At 32.8% G+C, this 18,253-nt stretch overlaps 3 protein-coding genes across 12 annotated transcripts; 2 read left to right on the forward strand and 1 right to left on the reverse strand.

The window, feature by feature from the left end:
• Positions 1 to 60: 60 nt before the first annotated feature.
• On the forward strand, positions 61 to 3,720 carry RMR1 (receptor homology region transmembrane domain ring H2 motif protein 1). 9 transcript variants are annotated; one of them, XR_016345740.1, is made up of 8 exons: positions 61 to 334; positions 514 to 741; positions 865 to 1,251; positions 1,778 to 1,976; positions 2,103 to 2,167; positions 2,806 to 2,877; positions 2,983 to 3,415; positions 3,523 to 3,720. XR_016345740.1 is itself a non-coding variant. In XM_089766718.1 (6 exons), exons 1-5 carry the CDS (start codon positions 214 to 216, stop codon positions 2,830 to 2,832), a joined length of 861 nt encoding a protein of 286 aa, XP_089622844.1. In that variant the 5' UTR covers positions 72 to 213; the 3' UTR covers positions 2,833 to 2,877; positions 2,983 to 3,416. The 9 variants fall into 9 exon arrangements, 3 of the variants coding, with proteins under 3 accessions (XP_089622845.1, XP_089622846.1, XP_089622844.1); XR_016345741.1 differs by having other exon boundaries at positions 3,526 to 3,720; XR_016345743.1 differs by lacking the exon at positions 2,103 to 2,167 and having other exon boundaries at positions 1,778 to 1,875; positions 2,983 to 3,194; positions 3,290 to 3,415.
• Positions 3,721 to 3,788: 68 nt separating this feature from the next.
• On the forward strand, positions 3,789 to 5,055 carry STR18 (sulfurtransferase 18). 2 transcript variants are annotated; one of them, XM_089766722.1, is made up of 6 exons: positions 3,789 to 3,948; positions 4,083 to 4,163; positions 4,278 to 4,357; positions 4,441 to 4,511; positions 4,596 to 4,649; positions 4,748 to 4,951. In XM_089766722.1, the coding sequence occupies exons 1-6, from the start codon at positions 3,929 to 3,931 to the stop codon at positions 4,862 to 4,864; spliced, it is 423 nt and encodes a 140-aa protein (XP_089622848.1). In that variant the 5' UTR covers positions 3,789 to 3,928; the 3' UTR covers positions 4,865 to 4,951. The 2 variants fall into 2 exon arrangements, with proteins under 2 accessions (XP_089622848.1, XP_089622847.1); XM_089766721.1 differs by lacking the exon at positions 3,789 to 3,948 and having other exon boundaries at positions 3,955 to 4,163; positions 4,748 to 5,055.
• Positions 5,056 to 5,327: 272 nt separating this feature from the next.
• Positions 5,328 to 9,767, reverse strand: LOC111293136 (oligopeptide transporter 7-like). Its single transcript, XM_022885893.2, has 6 exons — positions 9,511 to 9,767; positions 8,833 to 9,430; positions 7,310 to 7,879; positions 6,732 to 6,987; positions 6,229 to 6,411; positions 5,328 to 6,093 (listed from the first exon to the last, which is right to left on the reverse strand). The coding sequence occupies exons 1-6, from the start codon at positions 9,548 to 9,550 to the stop codon at positions 5,479 to 5,481; spliced, it is 2,262 nt and encodes a 753-aa protein (XP_022741628.2). The 5' UTR covers positions 9,551 to 9,767; the 3' UTR covers positions 5,328 to 5,478.
• Between the last annotated feature and the right edge of the window lie 8,486 nt (positions 9,768 to 18,253).

Below are 18,253 nucleotides of genomic sequence, written 5' to 3' on the forward strand. Positions count from 1 at the left end.
TCAGAGTTCGCTAACCCTTAAGAAACCGTAAATATATAGATTATAGAGTCGTAGACCTTTCCGCCAACTTAAACGCACCGTCTTATCAATTATAGAAAACGACGACGTTGCTCCCCAGAGCTAGAGCCTTCTCCAAGACTCCTCTTTCACTTGGCTGTTCATCTGCAATCTAAAGCTAAGCTCGAACAAGTTGGGGAAAAAAAAAAGATAGCAATGAGAGAAACTTTGCTTGGACTTTCCTTAGTATTTATCGCTTATTTCATTGAATTATCTTCAGCTACCGTTGTCTTGAAGCCCTTCACCATTTCCTTCCCCGACCTTCCTGCCAAATTCGGTAACTTTTCCTTTTCCTTCTGTTTGTTTACTAGGAAAATGCAGGAGAACTTAGCAAAACAAACTCTTTCGAGCTTAACTGTTTTTATGCTTTGATTTAAGCTAGAAATTCTTGAAAAAAACTCGAACTTCAAAAAAGAAAAATAAAAGTAACTGCCTTTTTTTTTCTGCGTTGTTTAGCTCTTGGGAATAACACTGGCGTTTGCGGTGCTCTTCAAGTGGCGGATCCCTTGAATGCTTGTACTCCACTCCAAAAAGAATATGGATTCAACAAAACTGACCCGATAAGGTTTGCTTTAATAATTAGAGGCGATTGTTCTTTCGAGGAAAAAATCCAAAACGCTCAGAGTGGGGGTTTTTCTGCTGCAATTGTTTACGATGATAAAGATGGAGGCAATTTAGTCTACAGTAAGTTAATTTTGTCAATGGGTTTTCATTCAAAATTAATTTAATTGAATTAAATTAAGTTTTTTTTATAATATTAGACAATTATCTAATAATAGATTAAAAGAGGCATTTTGTTGTTTGAAGTGATGGTGAACCCTAAAGGAATCCAAGTGCTAGCGGTTTTCGTTTCTAAATCTGCTGGTGAATTTTTGAAAGATCATGCTAAAGGGGAAAAAGGAGAATGCTGCATTTATTCGCCGCTGAATGGGAAGGCATTGACAGTTTTTTCTATATGTTTTCTATCACTTGTTGTTATAGCAGCTTTCTTGGTGATAGCTTTTATTGCTCCTAGATGCTTGTCCAATTGGCGAAGAGCAAGTTTAGTAAAAAGTGTTGATACTAAGATGGTTGAAGCTCTTCCTCGTCTTGCATTTAGTTCTGCTTGTTTGAGTACTACCGGAGAAACTTGTGCAATTTGCCTTGAGGATTATAAGGATGGGGAAATTCTTAAACTTCTCCCTTGTCAACATGGTAGGATTTTGCTCCTCCGCCTTATCTCTAGCATTTAATATTTGATTTGCAGTGCTTTTTTACTTGTGTGTAATTTTATCATTGTTTAACTTCCCACCTTATGAGGAATCTCTTTGCTGTTACTAGTTAGCTTGTTTTTTCATGACAATGGGAATTCAACTGTTTAAAATGTAGAAAGTGGAAGATACATGGTTTTTAGTTATGCTACATTCCTTCATTGCGAACTTTGTAGATTTCCACAAATTCAAAATATGAGAAACTATGCAGTAGGGGAAATACTTTAATCCCTAAAGCTATGGACCTTCGATTGTAGGCACTGCCGTTTATGCGTTCTTGCACTTATTCAACCATTTAAGTTAAAAATCACTTTGACTTCACAATTTGAAACAGAGAGTATTTTGTTTGCAGACAGATGAACACCACATTTAAAGCTTGTTTTCTCTATCGTTTTTATTTTGAGTTCTTGTTTCATTACTCTAGCATTATTATGTAGATATCTGTTAATAAACATGAAAGTTGCCTGTAGATTTTCATTCAAGCTGTGTAGAGTCATGGCTGACTAAGTGGGGGACATTCTGCCCTGTGTGCAAACTCGATATGACAACCGAAATTGCATATTCTGAGGTTAGTGAGCAAAGGCGTTGGTTGTATGTTTATGTTTAATGATGCAGCATTAATTCTGCTCATTGATTATTCATATTGTAGAGTTACATACACTATAAAAGGTATGGCACTATCTTTATTGTAAGCTAAATTGTTTATTCTGAACTTAAAGCTTTTGTAAATGTGAAATCATGTGTATTTATGAATTAACTGGAAAAATTAAAGGGCTATATGGTAGCTCTTTGCAGATCAATTGCAACCAACATTTTGCATGTACCACCATGTTTGTCATGATACTATGATCTACTAATTGGTAACTTTTATACTGGACATCGCTTATTCTCTCTAATTTCATGGTCATAGTAATCCCCATGAACATTCAATTAACTACTAAGTACATTCAAAGAAGTTGCTTATGAAGGTTAGAGGAATAATTCTAAGCATTACTGTTAATGGTATTTGCAGAAATCTTGATAGTTTGTTGAGCATCAGACATGTCTGCATTTCCAATATGATAAAAGTGTGAATAGGATGCCTTTTACAAAAGTGTGTTGAATATCGACCTTGCATAAACAAAGACGTGAGCCAGCCTACAGTTAGCTTTTGTGCTCGTTTTTGGGGTTTGGTTGAGGTGATTCATTCTTAGCAATTTGAGATTGTAGAAAGTTCTTTGTCTTGGCTATGGAAGCCTTTTCTTAGTGTCCCAGTTGAGAGACGTAAATAGCAGTGGGATGAAATGTCCCTGTTAGTGTATACTTGGCTAGAACTTGGTCTAATCGTGCAAGGATGGCATTTGGTGGTGGAAAATGTTACTTGAATTGCCAGTCTGTTTTGCTTTGTTGCATGTCATGAAGACATATTTTGTCTACACCCCCTCCTAAATTGCAAAGATAAGAATCTTATCCCAACATGTTTTATTGTCAGTAAAATCTTTTTGTCTTCCTTTGACAGATCAAGAGGAGCAACAGCAGAGTTTAGAATCAATAATTGGACAGTGATCATTTGGCTTGTTTTTCAAATTGGGTATGATGTAAACGTCTCTCGATTGGATTATATGAAGTGTGTGAACTGCTTTCCCCCAGATGCCTCTGGTTTTAATTTTGTATTCTTTCTAATGTTATGTTTCAGTTTTGCATTGTGCTGGCGAGGGATCAGAAGTTTGTTTCAGCAGCTCTGTCTCTGCAAAGCAAGGACAAAATGTTCGAGATGATGCTGTTGTACCCTTTTAAATTTGGAGCCAGTAAAATTGTTGCAGTTTGATGACCAACAAAGCTTCTTTCCCGCATCAAACTGATCCACGGGCGTCGTCCCAGCTAATTTTCAACCAAAGGGTCCAAAACGTAACTGTCTTCCCTGGACAAAATCCTTGTAAATGGTACTTCAGTCTAAATGGCTGAAAATTTTAAAAGCCGTCTTTCTTATTGCATAAATACAGCGTTGGAGATTGGGAAAAAAAAAAGCAAAAAGAGAAAAGAGGAAGGCAAAAAATACCCAAAAGCTTATTGTGATCCTTTTTCTCAAACCTCGAGTATCTTGACAAAATTATGAAGAAAAGCCCCTGGTTAGTGGATATTCATGCTAGAATATCGCCCTTTATTTTTTTTTTTTTAATCTTGAATAGCAGTAAAATAATAATAATAGTTTTCTTGTAATTGATGAACAACAAAGAAGAAATAGATGAATAGTTCATATCGGCAAATTTTAAAGGGTGGAGTTGTAAAAGCACGAGAAAGAAACATCATGGGTGGGGAGTTGTAGTGGAGAAAGAGTTCCACCAGGAAAAGGTCGATGTTTTGTTGCTCCTTTACTTTCACAGGTGACGTGGCACGATGTTATTCGCACCTGCTGAGTAGGAGTTATTACAGGTCGTTATCCTTATCCAAGAAAGTGCGGAAACAATCTGCAGCAGCGGTTAAACAAATGCCAATATCTTTTCAAGTAACCTAACCAATCTCATCCCACTTTTTCCATCTTCACCAGGAAAAAAAAAACCCAGGAAACAGCCGCAGGTTCTGAGAAACAACGGCAGAAAGTCGGCAAAGCCTAACATATAAATAGCGAATCAGTTTTCTCCATGGCCTCTCTGGATATAAGGTGACTGTTTGTCCTTTTGTGGATTTAGGACAGCATCTGGTTCTCTTACTATAGTTGGTGCATAACTTTGATATGGGTGTTTCTCTGGTTGTCTTCCCCTGTGGTTTGTTTCTTTTTCTTCTCATCTTTTACAGCTCAGGCTCAGAAGTTGTTACCATTGATGTTACTGAAGCAAAAAACTTGCTTCAGTCAGGCAATATTTACATTGACGTCAGGTAACAGGATTCTTTGAGTCTTTGTTCATCGAAATTTGTTGGTTATTTCTTCTTTCCCTTTTATTCATTGAAGTTCCTTTCAAATTTGTGTTTGGGATTCATTTCTTATCACAGGACCGTGGAGGAGTACAAGAAGGGACATGTGCATGCGGAGAGGATCCTGAATATCCCATACATGTTCAACACACTACAAGGTCTAACCTTAGTTTCTCACAACTGCAAGCTATGATTTTGGTATTAGTGAAGTGTAATAATGTTATATGATTTTGGAGTGCAGGTAGGGTGAAAAATCCTGAATTCTTGAAGGAGGTTTCATCTCGTTGCAAGGAGGACGATCTTCTTGTCGTGGTAATTTTGAATTTGTTATTTACTTTCTCACTATGAAAGATATGGGAGTTGGAAGACGGCTAATCCAAGTCATTTTTCTTTTAGGGGTGCCAAAGTGGGGTGAGATCCCTTTATGCAACTGCTGATCTTCTCTCAATTGTAAGTCATTGGGACCAGAACTAACCCCATCTGGATCAGGGTTTTAGACTAGACTAGAACAGTAGTAATTGACTGTACTCAATGCCATTACATTGCAGGGCTTTAAGAATGTGAGCAACATGGGAGGAGGTTATCTTGCTTGGGTGGGGAATGGTTTTCCTCTAATAGTGGAGAAGCCTGCAAAAGTAGAAGAGAAACCAAAAGAAGAGCTGTGATTGTTTGTAATCTTGTTTATATGTTTATGTAGCAGATATTCTGATATATAATTGAATCTCAGGTGTAGGGGAAAAGCCATTTTACTATTATTATTATTATTATTTCCCCTTCTATGTGTATGGGTTTGAATCATTTTTAGTTTGTAACCCAATGTTAAATTGTTTATGAAAACCTTCTTTCTTAATCCAAATTCAGCAGTCGAAAAGAAGTTCAGAAAAACTAAAAGAAATCTTGATTGTTTTGTTGTATTCCAAAAGAAAACTGCCATAACCGAAAGTTTGGTAAATCCTTGCTCTTTCTAAAACAAATATTAGGACTGAAGAGAAATATAAGAAAAGAAGACTACTAGAAATATATGTGTATTTAGTTTTAAGACTTTCCAGATGTTTAAGTTTTATTCACTAATGAAATAACAGTATTTTGTTCATTAACAATGTACAAGATATATGCGCCGATGGTGTATAAGTATAAATCTATTTGTTATATTCTAATCAAGAATCAACAAAAATATTTCTAACACCATTACAAGCTTATATACAAATGACCAATGGAGAAAAGCATCACACAATTGAGACAATTTACCTGAAAGAGCATGAGCTAACACTTGCTTCACTCAGAAAACGGGGCAGCCTTTAACTATGATCCCTTGGGCTGTAGGGCAAGAAGCCAAAGGACAACTATCTGAATCACTTCCCCACCAGCTAAGGCTAACATGCTCCATCCCCAAGCACAAGTATAGCAATACCCCCATGAAGGCCAATCCAGCATCAAGTGCCCCGGAGAGAACATAGTTATGGCGACTCCACCAGCCACGGTAGTATCTATAAGCAATAAAACCAGACGCAAATCCAATAAGAACCCAACTGGTGTAGTTGACAGCAGTAGCTGGTGGCATGTTGACCGTCGCACCAAAGAGCACAGGCATAGTAATAAGTTTAATCCATGGCTTGTCTGGGAAGGCCCTAGTTGCAAGCCAAACAAGGGCAGGAGCTATGGCCCCAACTAAGAAGAACCAGTTTATGGCAGAGTAGTAGCCAAGATCACCAAAGATTCTGCGAGGTCCAATCAGACCCCAGATAACAGAGGCATCATAAAACACATGATCACCAGGACAAGTCCATGGGCTGCCAGTAGGAAGCAATTCTCTGTTGCAAATGTCTGCAACTGTATCCATAAGCCACCACGCTGTTCCTAAATGCGCAAATGCTGCTATTATTGTACCACCCACCTGATAAAAATATCATACCATGAGAAGATGAAGGGACAAAGCGATTTATAAAGTACTCCTGCAGGAAGAAACACCTTAAAAATTGCAACTTCTTTTTTGGTTCTTAATAAGGAAAAGAATCATGAGAAGGTGAACCTGAGCTACGAACATGGCTCTAGGAGGAATCTTCATGTAGTGGCCAAGTTTGAAGTCCTGCAAAAAGGTGATCCCTTGTTTCATACTTATGTATCCATATACTTTAAAGCACATATTAGCAACGGGGTACCCTGGGTATATGTACCCGATGATATATTCTGTAATCACATTCAAAGCTGGTGTCTGCAAAAGAAAATTTGCCCTTGTCAGAATACTGAAATAAAACGAACAGAATACATGGAGAAACCAACTAGCAAATTATCTGAGTGGAAGAAAATTATTTAATTAGATGTGCGAATAATCTGCCAAATTTAGATAAAATTGGTGATATGCAATATAGCAGTTGTAGAAGAAGAGGCAGAGAAGCTTCCAAATAATCATCTTCATTACAAAGCATTAAGCACACATAAATTGTTGGTAAAAAACACTGTACCAAGGCTATACCTGATTTGTTGTGAAATAGCTAGGCTATACATGATTTATGAAATAGCAAGGCTATATACCTGATTTGTTGTGGCAGCAATAACTCCAACAGGGAGGGTAAAAAATATGGCTAAACCACAAGCTAACAAAACACCCCACCATGGCAACTGGAGTTGATCATTGTAATACTGGCATGTAAATATGGTTGCTGCAATGTTTATTACAAGGATGCACATGAACCACCATTCGGGAACTTGCTTGTATTTTCTCATGAGCTTTGTATGCACATCCATTTTCTTCTCTTGGAAGGCAGACTTGCTTAGGTGCAAAATTTCTCTGCACCATTAACAAAAGTGAGTTTAACTTACTGAACATAACAACAGGCAGATATCAGTTTATGCTGTCTGTGCCTGATTGCATATATCATACAGTACAAATATTAAGCAAGTGGCCTAAATGACCATTGAGTAACAATTTCGAATACATGCACTTCAAGTGGAGAGCAGAACTCAAGATGCACTCTATTTGTGATTAAGCTTTATATGGTATAGCAAAGCCCCTAGGTCAAGTAATAGGAATCTAAGATTCATTACAGTGAACTAATGAGAGGGAACAGAATTATGCCTAATGGCTAGGCAAACAGGTTAGTAAGACTTACCTCCCGTGAAAAAGCATAACATGAACAACAGTGGCTGTCAAGCAAGCAAAGCCAACACCATAAGACATGGCAAAGAAGGCGCTGAGATACAGAGGACCCTCACGCTCATATGCCTCCATGTCAATGTGGAAGTTTGAGTCTATAATAGCTGAAATATTGTAACTCAGCCCAGTAGAAGCAAACAAGCCATCTGAGAATATTGGGAAGTTCTTGGCCTTGAAGAGATTGAACCAATAAGCAATGGGGGTGATAATATACGTGGTAAGAACAAATCCAGCAGCAATGTTAACAGTTGCAAACCAAGGGCTAGCAAGCGGACTTCCAAGGTAGGCGGATATGCTGGACCAATCAAATCCAATGGCACCAATCCCCAGGCCACGGAGTCCTGAACCTAACTGATGGGCTAGGATGGAAGTTGGGAATACCCAGCAAAGCCAGGACAGGGAAGTTAAAGCTGGGAAAAGGTGGCCTGGAAGTACATAGTAGGCAAAACTGCAAATGAAAGCGATGAGGAAAAACTGGTTTCTTGTCAATCTTCCCTTAGCTCTCTCCTCTTTCTCGTGTAATGCCCTGTGATTTCACGGTTTTTGTCAGTAGTAGTACATAAAAAATTCATTACCCAAGAATAATACTTGGTAGCTAGATTCAAATAATATAGATGTAAATATGGTAGACTAGGATAAAATTAATAAAGTTCTTCATCGAAATCATCTCTAAAACTGCCATTATGTTAGAAATATTTTCAAAATATGAAAACAATATAGTTAAGTAAAAGACTTAATCAAAGAAAAATCATATTAAGTTACATATAGCTTAAAATAAGGTTCCAAGATCAATAAATATGATTCTAAAATTAAAAGAATCCAAGAAAGAAGACGGTTCATATAGGCAGTCGACTGTCATACACATAGGAGTTCATTGACTTAGACTTCCAAAAAAAGCAGTACAGTACCAAGGTCATGAAGTCTACTGCCGTACCATCATTAGTAGGGGTGAAATAAGCCTTAAAAACAATAGTATTATCAGTACGCCTTGAAACAATTTTCATTTTACATAGAAAGCTCCGTTTTGTTTTACTTTTGCAAGGCTACTAGAAGTTTACATGTTCAACACCAAAGTTGTTTTATTGTTTCGAATTCTTAAACCTTGTATTGTTCTTACACATTCAGCATTGATGATTGATCATATTTATTTTCAATATTGAATGATAATCTTTTTACATGAATCGGAATGTAATTTTATTGAATCTATAGCTTAATATTACAAAAAACTTTTGTAGTAGTAAAATGTTGGGGAAAAAGAAAAACGTGCAATAATTAGATTCAGAGAATCTCATGATTTTTGGAATCTAATTCGTTAATTACGAGCACAAGGACAAAATTAATGAAAGAGACAGCATTAAAATTAAGCAGCAAGACAGGAACACGTGGCAAAACCCCATTGCAAGAAACGTTGACCATTTAATCAATTCTAGAAAACTAGAAATTGTTGCTTCAGACCGAGTCAGAGACACGTAAGCTTACCTGAAAAGAGAAACTTGGACCAGATTTTGGGGCCACCACATGGCGGCCGGCTCCACCAAGTAGCGTCGGAAAATGCCAGCCCAGCCAAATCCCAGCACCTGCGTGGTAAAAACGACCAGCAACGCCAATAGAAACGACATGTTCTTCTTGTAAAAGATCTTCACGGCGCTGACTAAATGAATCGCGTAGACATTTCCCGCTCCGGAATTGGCGAAGATCGTGACAAGCACGTGCTCCTTCACGTTAAACGGCCCGGGATTGAGAGTAAACTCAAATTTCCGACCTTTGAAGTAAACTCTGTCGGTGATCGTCGCCGCCATGAGGTGGCCCAGAGGAACCACCATGATCTGGGCGGAGATGGAGGAGATGGAGAGAGGTTCTCGACGGTACCAGAAGAATTGGTTGAGAAAAGAAAGGAGGAAGCAAGCTAGAGTGCCTAAAATCCACGTACGAAACGTGAGAGTTGGAAGGGAAGAATTGTCTGTGGTAGGGACCGTGAGAGCCACTTGCTCGATTGGAGAGTTCTCGAGATCGTCCGGCGATGGCGGAATTGAATCGGAGGATCCGGGTTGGTTTTGACTGGAACGGGACTTTTGAACTGCGCATAAGTTTTTTGGAGTGGAAGAAAATCAGAATGTTAGTAAAAGAGAGTGAAAGGAAGAGAGTTGAAGTTCTTACTGAGCGGAGCTGCGATTTCTTCGCCGGTGGTGGTTGTCATCGTCAACGTTTTTTTTTTTTTTTTTTTTTTTTTCACTGTCCGGATTTTTAAAATGTGGATCAAAGGGGTTTCTAATTGGAGTTCAAAGCCCAAAGATTAGAACGGGCTGGATATTGCCAAATCCAACTTTTAATCACAACCGTTGGTTTTTATCTGTTGAGGTCATTGATTACGCTTCTGATTGGAATTGGATGTATCTGTAGCGCTTCTAGGACAAAATACATTTTGGTTTTGTTTATTGAAGATTATTATTAATATTATTATTATTATTATTTTTTATCTCTTGAGTTATGGTTTGGGTTCGTATATTGGTGTGACTTTTTTACTAGCTGCAGTTTGTATTGATGTTTTCAATTGAAATGCATGTGGAGAATCTTATACACTATTACATAAAAAAAAGAACGATGTCAATTCTTTTGTCACAAAATAATTTTATTAGATTTGATAATTTGAGTATGTATTTTGTGTAAAATATTGATGATTTATATATTTATATTATGTTTTATATTAAAATTATATATAATAATTCATGTTAACACAAAAAATATATAATATATTTTTTTATTTATTAAACCTATATATAATTTTATTAAAATTTTAATTTATATCATTTTTATATTTTTTAATATTATTTTATATCTTATTATCATATCTAAATTTTGTTAATTGATTGTACTACATTCATTTTACTTTTAATAAATTTACAAGGAATTTGGGCCTAATCTTTAAATTTATTCAATAATTTTTTGTAAAATTATATTTGACATTAGCTAACACAGCGATAACAAATTTGACTTACAATTGAGTTTATCTTTTATTTTCATAAAATATTTTATACTTTAAAGAAAAATTAATTATTTATTAATAAAAAAATAATTTAAATCAAACTCAATCAAATATAAACTTAACAATCTTTATTTAAAGTCCGAATTTAATTTGGTCTATGAGCCTAACGTAAGGCCCAGCTCAAGAACAAATCCATTGTGAAAGTCGCGGGATAAATCAATTAATTGGTTTAATGTTGCATGTTACTCTAGTAAGACTAGACTCCGCAAATCTATAAAAGCATTGGAGCTACGTTTCTAAATGGAGAGACATTCAACAACTTTTAATTCGCCTGCTAGAAACTTGAGAATTTAATGTGTGTGTTCCAATTCTACAAACACAATCACAATGCTTTTAAGATAGCAGCACATCGCAATGTTCCATTCGCTGCACTTTTAAAGGAAAAAAATAAAAAATCATATTTGCTCACTCTCCAAAACAGAGAAACGAAAACAACAACTTTTTTTATTTAATTTTTTAAAAATTCAAACCGTTTTTTTTTTAAAAAAAAAATCATTAATCAATCATTGAATCAAACGGTGAATTGTAATTCAAGAGGAATTCCTTGTAATAATATAATTCATATTGATTATTGATAACATACTAGTACAGGAATCATGTGGGTTTTTTATTTTAATTTTTTAACTTAAATATAATAAATTTTTTTATAAATGAGATAATAACATGCCAATAAAATAAAAAAAAATTATAAGGATTAAAATTTAAATATTAAATTTAAAAAATATTATTTCTTAAAATAATTATTCACTAAATTTTATATGGCATTCAAGTTTTTGAATAATAAAAAAATTAATTTTTTTTCAATATTTTATTCATTATTTAGACATGAAAATACCTTAAATTTTAAATATAGCAATTACATTTTTTATGAAATTATAAATATAAAAAAATTACAATTTTAATAAAAAATTACATCTATATATATAATTATTGAATAATTATAATTAAATTAAAAATTACATCTATATATGTAATATAATCAATGTATAATTAAATAAATACTACCTAAAATTAAACCAAACTCATGCAATAAAAATTAAACTTAAAATTTCGTCGTCCTAATTGAATTTTTATATTAATTTAATATAGTTAAAACTTGCCATGAATACAGGTGGCAATACAAAAAATCATTAAAAAAAAAAAAAGAAAATGTTCGGTTCAATCTGTTCACAAAATATGGTCCAAATCATGATTTTCCCAATTTTCAATAATATTTGGAATGCTTTTGCAGTGATCATAACATCTAGGCCTAGAACCTCCCTTAGATACTGCCAAAAGCGAAAAGCAAAGATCCCGGTCGTTGCTGGGTCGCAAGCCTTTGAACAGACTTGCAAACTTAAAATTACCATATCTAAATTTTATTAATTAACTGCACTACAGTCATTTTACTTTTAATAAATTTACAAGGAATTTGGGCCTAAACTTTAAATTTTTTCAATAATTATTTGTAAAATTATATTTGACATTAGCTAACACAGTAAAGACAAATTGACTTACAATTGAATTTATCTTTTATTTTTATAAAATATTTTATAATTTAAATAAAAATTATTTTTTATTAATAAAATTATAATTTAAATCAAATCCAATCAAATCTAAACTTAAAAATCTCTATTTAAAGTCCGAATTTAATTTGGTTTTATGAACATAACAGATGGCATAACTCGAGAACAGATCCATTGAGAAAATCATAAGGTAATTCAATTAATTGGTTTAATGTTGCATGTTACTTGTCATCATGTCTCGGGACCTGTGAGTGAGTGACTCATGAGTTGGATGAATGGAAAATTTTTTTAAAATATAGGCTAAAAAGTACTTTCCATAAAAATCAAAATAATAAGTCGTTAATAATATTTTTTTATGGTATAATTGACTACCTAAAAATTTTGTTTTTTAAATAAAATTTTAAAACGTGTTTAAAAGTATTTTGAAAAAAATAATTTTATGGTTTGCGAAATCAGAGATAGGTTTGGTAGTCGATTACGTCTAGAAAAAGATTAGTACTCCAACAATGCCCATAAAAAATGGTACCAATTGATTACATGTTATTCATTTATTTTTATTAAAATGGTCCTATTTTTAATGTTTAAAATTAACTTTTTTTTTTCTTTGAAAACAAATCAAAATTTTTTTTTTTTAATTTTTGGCTCAAAATGAAAACACTTTAAATATCAAAATACTTCTTTCAGTTTCTTATAATTAGGTAAAGCTTAAAAAATATTTGTAATTTAAAAGTTTTTCAAATTGTCCCACATAATCGAGATAGTACCTCTCATAAATAATTATAAACACCCATTTGCGTCTGGGATCAATCGGTGTTGATTTTTTATGTGTATTATTATTATTATTATTATCATCATCATCATCATCATCATCATCTTTCCTTTTTTTTCATAGTCTGTGATTGAATCAAGATCTTAAATCTATCAAATCAAGATTCAATTTTGCATGAAACCAGGAATCAAATTAATCAAACTTGCCTAATTTATGTTTGACAGAATTCGATCCCAGGATTCAAGCCTAGATTGGTTCTGTTCGGACAAAATCCAATTCCATGATTCAAATCTGGATTAGTTTAAACCTAGATTAGTTCTGTCCAATCCCTAAAATTTCTATCAAAATAGCCAATAAATTGGATACAACATTGCAAAGAAAGGCATGAGAGAATTTCTAAAGGTAAGGCAAGTTGATTTTTGGACAAAAATATTGTTGGATTTAAGGTTTCTGATGAATTGATTTTTGGAGAAAATACTATGGGTTTAAAAGTTTTTGGGTTTCGAGGTTTGTAGATTCGGGGTTGAGAGTTTGAAGGATTGAAGTTTCTGGGTGAAGTTTGAATTTCTAGAAATTTTTAAAAATTTTTTTGGAAAATTTAGGTTTTTGTTTGAATATTTGAATTTACCGGTTGAATTTTTTTACTAAGTTTGAAATTTCCAATAGAATTCCAATCAATTTTTCAAAAATTGACAACCAAGTCCAGTTTTCAGTGGGTGTTTTTGAGTTTTTTAAAGAGAAGACAGAGGAATTTGAGGCTAGAGAAATAGAAGACTGGGGTTTCTGAAGAAAGGGTTAAGGGTTACCTTTTATACGGTTGCTAAATGACATCATTTCATCCAGCCTAGGATTTGTGCGGCAACCCATTGACCTGCGCACGACTCGCATGTTTAACCCAACCCAATCACAGGTTTTTCTTATTTTATTTTATTTATTTTTTTATCATTTTATATTTTAAGTTTTTTATTATTTTATTTTTATTTTTTAGTGTTTTATTTTATTTTTATTTTATTAAATTTTTTATTAAACAATTTATTATTTATTAAATATTTTGTAAAAATTCCTCTATTATTTTATTTTTGGGAAACAATATAAATGAAAAAAAAAATTTTTCAAGTAAAATTCATAAATCTTACCAAACTATTGGAAGATTTTTCATAAATTTAAATTTTATGAAATCTACCAAACTATTGGGAGATATGCATAAAAGTAAATCCTACAAAACTATTGAAAGACTTTACTAATCATTTTTTTAAATAAAATACATTAATAAATTTGACGATAAAGCCTCTTCAGGGTAGGGCATTAGTCTCTATAAATACTTCTGAGGTAAAAAAATTATCTTAAATTATTACCAAACTATTGGGATAATTTTATGATTAATTTTTAATATTAAATATTTGGTAAATTATAAACATATTTAAGGCTTAGATAATTTGAAATCAAACTGGTACCATTTTTTAGATGGGCGTTATAGGGGTGCTATAACCTTCCTTACATGCAACTATACTCTCGAACCTAAAATCTAATTTCATAGATTAGAATCTATTATTTAAAGATACCTAAGTCAATCTTGGGACTCCTTTTTAAATGAGACAAATTTAATTAGGTAGTAAATCACACTTAAACCAAAAAGATTGGTGACAACTCCTTTAATCCATAACTAGCGGTAGGTCCATGGATTTATACATTATGATAGTTTAACGACTTCACTGAAAAAATTGAAAGTCAGACCAGTAAATATTTTCTTATTATCTAAGCCTTGCTTAATAAATTTGAGATATTTTTTTCTTTCTTTTCTTTGCTTATATTTTGTTTAGTTATTCATTTATTTGTTTTCATATATATATATATATATATATCTGTCATTCATTTGTATGTGCATAACATGAACTCTACACCCGAGTTCTATCCCTTAGGAGAAAGTTAAGTACCTACGCCTTCGTGAGATTTCATATCTCCATATGAGTTAGTGAAACACTCTCACTCAGATTAAACTTTTTTTGCTTGTAGCCTATGGTGGGCGAGGATCAAAGTTTTTTACTAGTCTGTAATAGACAATGATATGGGGAACAATTTGAAAACCCTTAGACTATTAAAATTTTTGAACCTAGCTTATAAGTAAACCTCAAGGGTCTAAACTTAAGTTAGAGCTATGCTTTCTTTTGTGTTAGAAAATCCTCAATAGGATACGTGATGGGACATTTATTTTGCTTGTAAATTTATGTATTTTCTTTGCATACTAACCCTTTTACGTTATTTTTTTGTATATATTATATTGTTCTTGGTATATATCATGTTTACTAACCCATTTTTTTATTATGTATGCATGCATTTACATCATTAAATCTTTTTTGTTGCATTTGTGCATCACTACATTTAATCACATGCATAATCTGATGGTCATATAAATATTATTCTAAATTTGCACATTAATTATGGGAAATTAAGGTTCGAGGGTAGCTCAACACCAGTGCTACACCTAGGCCCAAGCTAGAAAAATGAAACAAGATAATGTAATCCACATTAAAAAATTGAAGAGTGCTTAAAAAGAGCTTAAAGGAGAGAGTAAAATTTTAGAAAAGCTAAACAATAGAAGAAAGGGCGAGACCTAAAGACCATCAATTATAGGATGTTATTAACCCTCTGTATCCACCCGACTACAACCTATATCAAGCCCAATCCATTTAAGGCACATCACCACAATAGTTCACATTTTTTACAGAGTAAACTTACATAAAAATAGCATCTATCCCAATTTAGAGACAATTTCAAAGTTCTGCTAATCTTGTCTTCACTGAAAATGTAGTAGAGTTAGTCTCAATCCCCAACTCAAATGACCTCAAGGAGAACCAAAAGCTAAAATTAAAAGTGGTTGAAAGTTTAAAGGACTCAAAGTATAAACATAAGATAAACTTGTTGGATGAGAGACTATGAGACGTCGAAAGTCTAGACTTTTATGGCTCTATAGATGCAGTCAGCCTCTACTTGGTCTTGGATGTTATAATCCCGTCAAAGTTTAAGGTCTCTAAGTTTAAAAAGTATAAAGGTACTAAGTACCCGATCACATATAGCACTATGTATTGTTGAAAATGGTTACCCACGCCAGTGACAAAAAGTTACTTATGCATATATTATAAGATAGTCTTACTGGGTCTACTGCAATATAGTATATTCAGTTAGACAGAATTCATAATTGAACATGAAAGGACTTAGTCCACTCATTTATTAATTAATACTATTAAACCATATACTTGGACTTTGATCACTTTTCTTTACAAAGCACGAAGAAAAAGGTAACATAATCCTTTAAAGAATATGCCTAACATTAGAAAGATATGACTGTTCAAGTTCAACCTCCTCTGACTGAGAAAAAAATGACTATATTGTTCATTAGCACCATATTATGAAAAGATGATAGGAAACGTAATAAAGAAATTTGCTGATATGGTGATCTTAGGGGAGATTATTGAAAATGCCATCAAGAGTGGCAAGCTTGAGGAGGAAAAGATCGACAGTGCCAAGAAAGGTGGGATGCCTAAGAGAGAAGAAGATGAAGCCCAAATGATAAGTTTTGAAGGGTGACAATCTAAAAGTTATACTCTATATCCATCATATGTTCATTCTGCTTATTATCCGATGGCCAATAATGTTGTACAAGTTTCTAACCAGTCTTATTTTCCAACCATGAACAACATCACTCTAAGTCCTCATCAACTAGCTTTTCATACACCTGTATATGGGCCTAATCCTGTTACTACACCAGTTTCAAGGCCTAACAATCAAACGGGTGTTTTAGAAAGATATAGAGGCAATCAAGAGAGAGGTCACATTGATCTTATCTTCATAACCTATACTAAGCTATTTTTACAGTTGGTCAAAAATGACTTGGTATCCCCAATCCTTTTGGAACCATTGAAATCACCCTATCTCAAATAGTATAATGTTAATCCCACATGTGGCTACCATAATGAGAATGTGGGTCACTCCATAGAAACATGCCTTATTTTTAAGTACAAAGTACAAAGTTTAATTTGAGTAGCTTTGATGATCTTCAACGAATTAGAAGAATTGAATATCGATAAAGCCTCTTTGCCCAATCATCCAAGGGCATGATTTTGAAGAAATTGATTGAAACTAGGTATCATCTTTGGATTTCTTAAGAATATGGATCTCTTTTATGTATTTAAATTTTATTTTATTTTTCATCATTTTAATAAAAGTGACAGATTTGATGCATTTTTATGACATTTTTTTTGTGCAAATCACCATTATTTACTCTTACCTTCCCACAGCTTTTTACTATATTCATTTTTTGATTCTAAATAATGAATGTTCAAGCAGTCATAATGATAATTTAGGATTTGATTTTGAAAACATCATTCATGATGATTTGATTGATAGATGAAGATTATTGATTCATTAAGACTGCTGAATAAAAAAAAGATAAATTTGGTAAAGAGTTTTAAAAGTGATGCAACACATGATCTTTATAATTATTCATTCACTAGTCTACTCTTGCTCAATAAATATTTTCATTGAAAGTATTCATATTCGATATGAGAAATAGCCATCTTTCTTCTATCCTTAAATAAAAAAGGTAAAATTATCCTTTGCTACCCCATTTTAGCCTGTTTAAAAATTTTTTTTAAGAACTCTAGCCAAGGATAACCCTCACACTAGGGGTAAAATTTGATAAGCTTGTTTATCTTTAGTGATTTCAAGGACAAAGCCCTTTTGTGTTTAAATTTTTTTTGAAAAATGATGAAAAGGAAAAAAAGAGAAAAAATAAAAGAGAAATTGATGGGACGAAATGCCAATATGCTTCACATAAAAAAAATGATTCTTAGTTTGATAACCCTTCAAATACAAGTTGGGCTTGTTTTATCCATTTCTTTTATAACCCCTCACCCTAACCTACATTACATTTCTTAAAAGTCTATTTTGATCAAATGTAAATATTCAAATTGAAGAATCATGAATTGAATTAAGGTAGATTTACCATTGGATTGTTTAAAACTTTGATCAAAGTGTCAATAATGGATAAAGGGGAAAGAGAAATGAAAAGAAAAGATGAAAATGAAATCTGCAAAAAGAAAGGGAAATGAAAAAAAAAAGCAAAAAGCAAAAAAAAAAAAAAAACAAAGAAAAAAAGGAAACTTAAACTGAAAACCCAAAAAGGCAGTTTAAGTAAATATAAAAACTTAGAAAAACAACTTCATATGAGAGTCCTAAGAATAAGGATGATTGGCTTAAAGACTGAAAATATTGATGAAATGTGTTTTTTAAAAGGAATTCTGAGTTAGAGTTGAAAATTGTCTAAACAATCATTATTCTGGAAGTTGATATCCTATTTACATTCACAGTAAATACATAAAATTTTAAATTAATATAATCATGATTTGTGATTTTTCTTTTTTCTACCGTTAATTAAATTTAAGTGATTAGTATAAAATGAAAAATTTTCAAATAATGTTGATTTTTTTTCTAGAATTTTATTTTCAAATTATTAAATAATGAAACATGAAAATCTAAAATGAAAAGGGATCCACTTAGGCATGTTTAAAACTGAATTAGTTTCAC

Source organism: Durio zibethinus, chromosome 10 (genome assembly GCF_047325235.1).
Source record: "Durio zibethinus cultivar Kanyao isolate XHJ-2024 chromosome 10, ASM4732523v1, whole genome shotgun sequence".
Lineage (NCBI taxonomy): Eukaryota > Viridiplantae > Streptophyta > Magnoliopsida > Malvales > Malvaceae > Durio > Durio zibethinus.

What these genes read in the sequence shown, in the direction of transcription:
- LOC111293136 (XM_022885893.2), bottom strand. Translation starts at nt 9,550, where the DNA reads ATGACAACCACCACCGGCGAAGAAATCGCAGCTCCGCTCA. An exon ending in GTTATGCTTTTTCACGGGAG is followed by an intron (nt 6,988 to 7,309) that starts GTAAGTCTTACT and finishes TTAATGGTGCAG; the next exon opens with AGAAATTTTGCACCTAAGCA. An exon ending in TTGCTGCCACAACAAATCAG is followed by an intron (nt 6,412 to 6,731) that starts GTATATAGCCTT and finishes TTTCTTTTGCAG; the next exon opens with ACACCAGCTTTGAATGTGAT.
- STR18 (XM_089766721.1), top strand. Translation starts at nt 4,021, where the DNA reads ATGGGTGTTTCTCTGGTTGTCTTCCCCTGTGGTTTGTTTCTTTTTCTT. An exon ending in CATGTTCAACACACTACAAG is followed by an intron (nt 4,358 to 4,440) that starts GTCTAACCTTAG and finishes TTTGGAGTGCAG; the next exon opens with GTAGGGTGAAAAATCCTGAA. An exon ending in AGGACGATCTTCTTGTCGTG is followed by an intron (nt 4,512 to 4,595) that starts GTAATTTTGAAT and finishes TTTTTCTTTTAG; the next exon opens with GGGTGCCAAAGTGGGGTGAG.
- RMR1 (XM_089766718.1), top strand. Translation starts at nt 214, where the DNA reads ATGAGAGAAACTTTGCTTGGACTTTCCTTAGTATTTATCGCTTATTTC. An exon ending in TGGAGGCAATTTAGTCTACA is followed by an intron (nt 742 to 864) that starts GTAAGTTAATTT and finishes TGTTGTTTGAAG; the next exon opens with TGATGGTGAACCCTAAAGGA. An exon ending in CCGAAATTGCATATTCTGAG is followed by an intron (nt 1,876 to 2,805) that starts GTTAGTGAGCAA and finishes TTCCTTTGACAG; the next exon opens with ATCAAGAGGAGCAACAGCAG.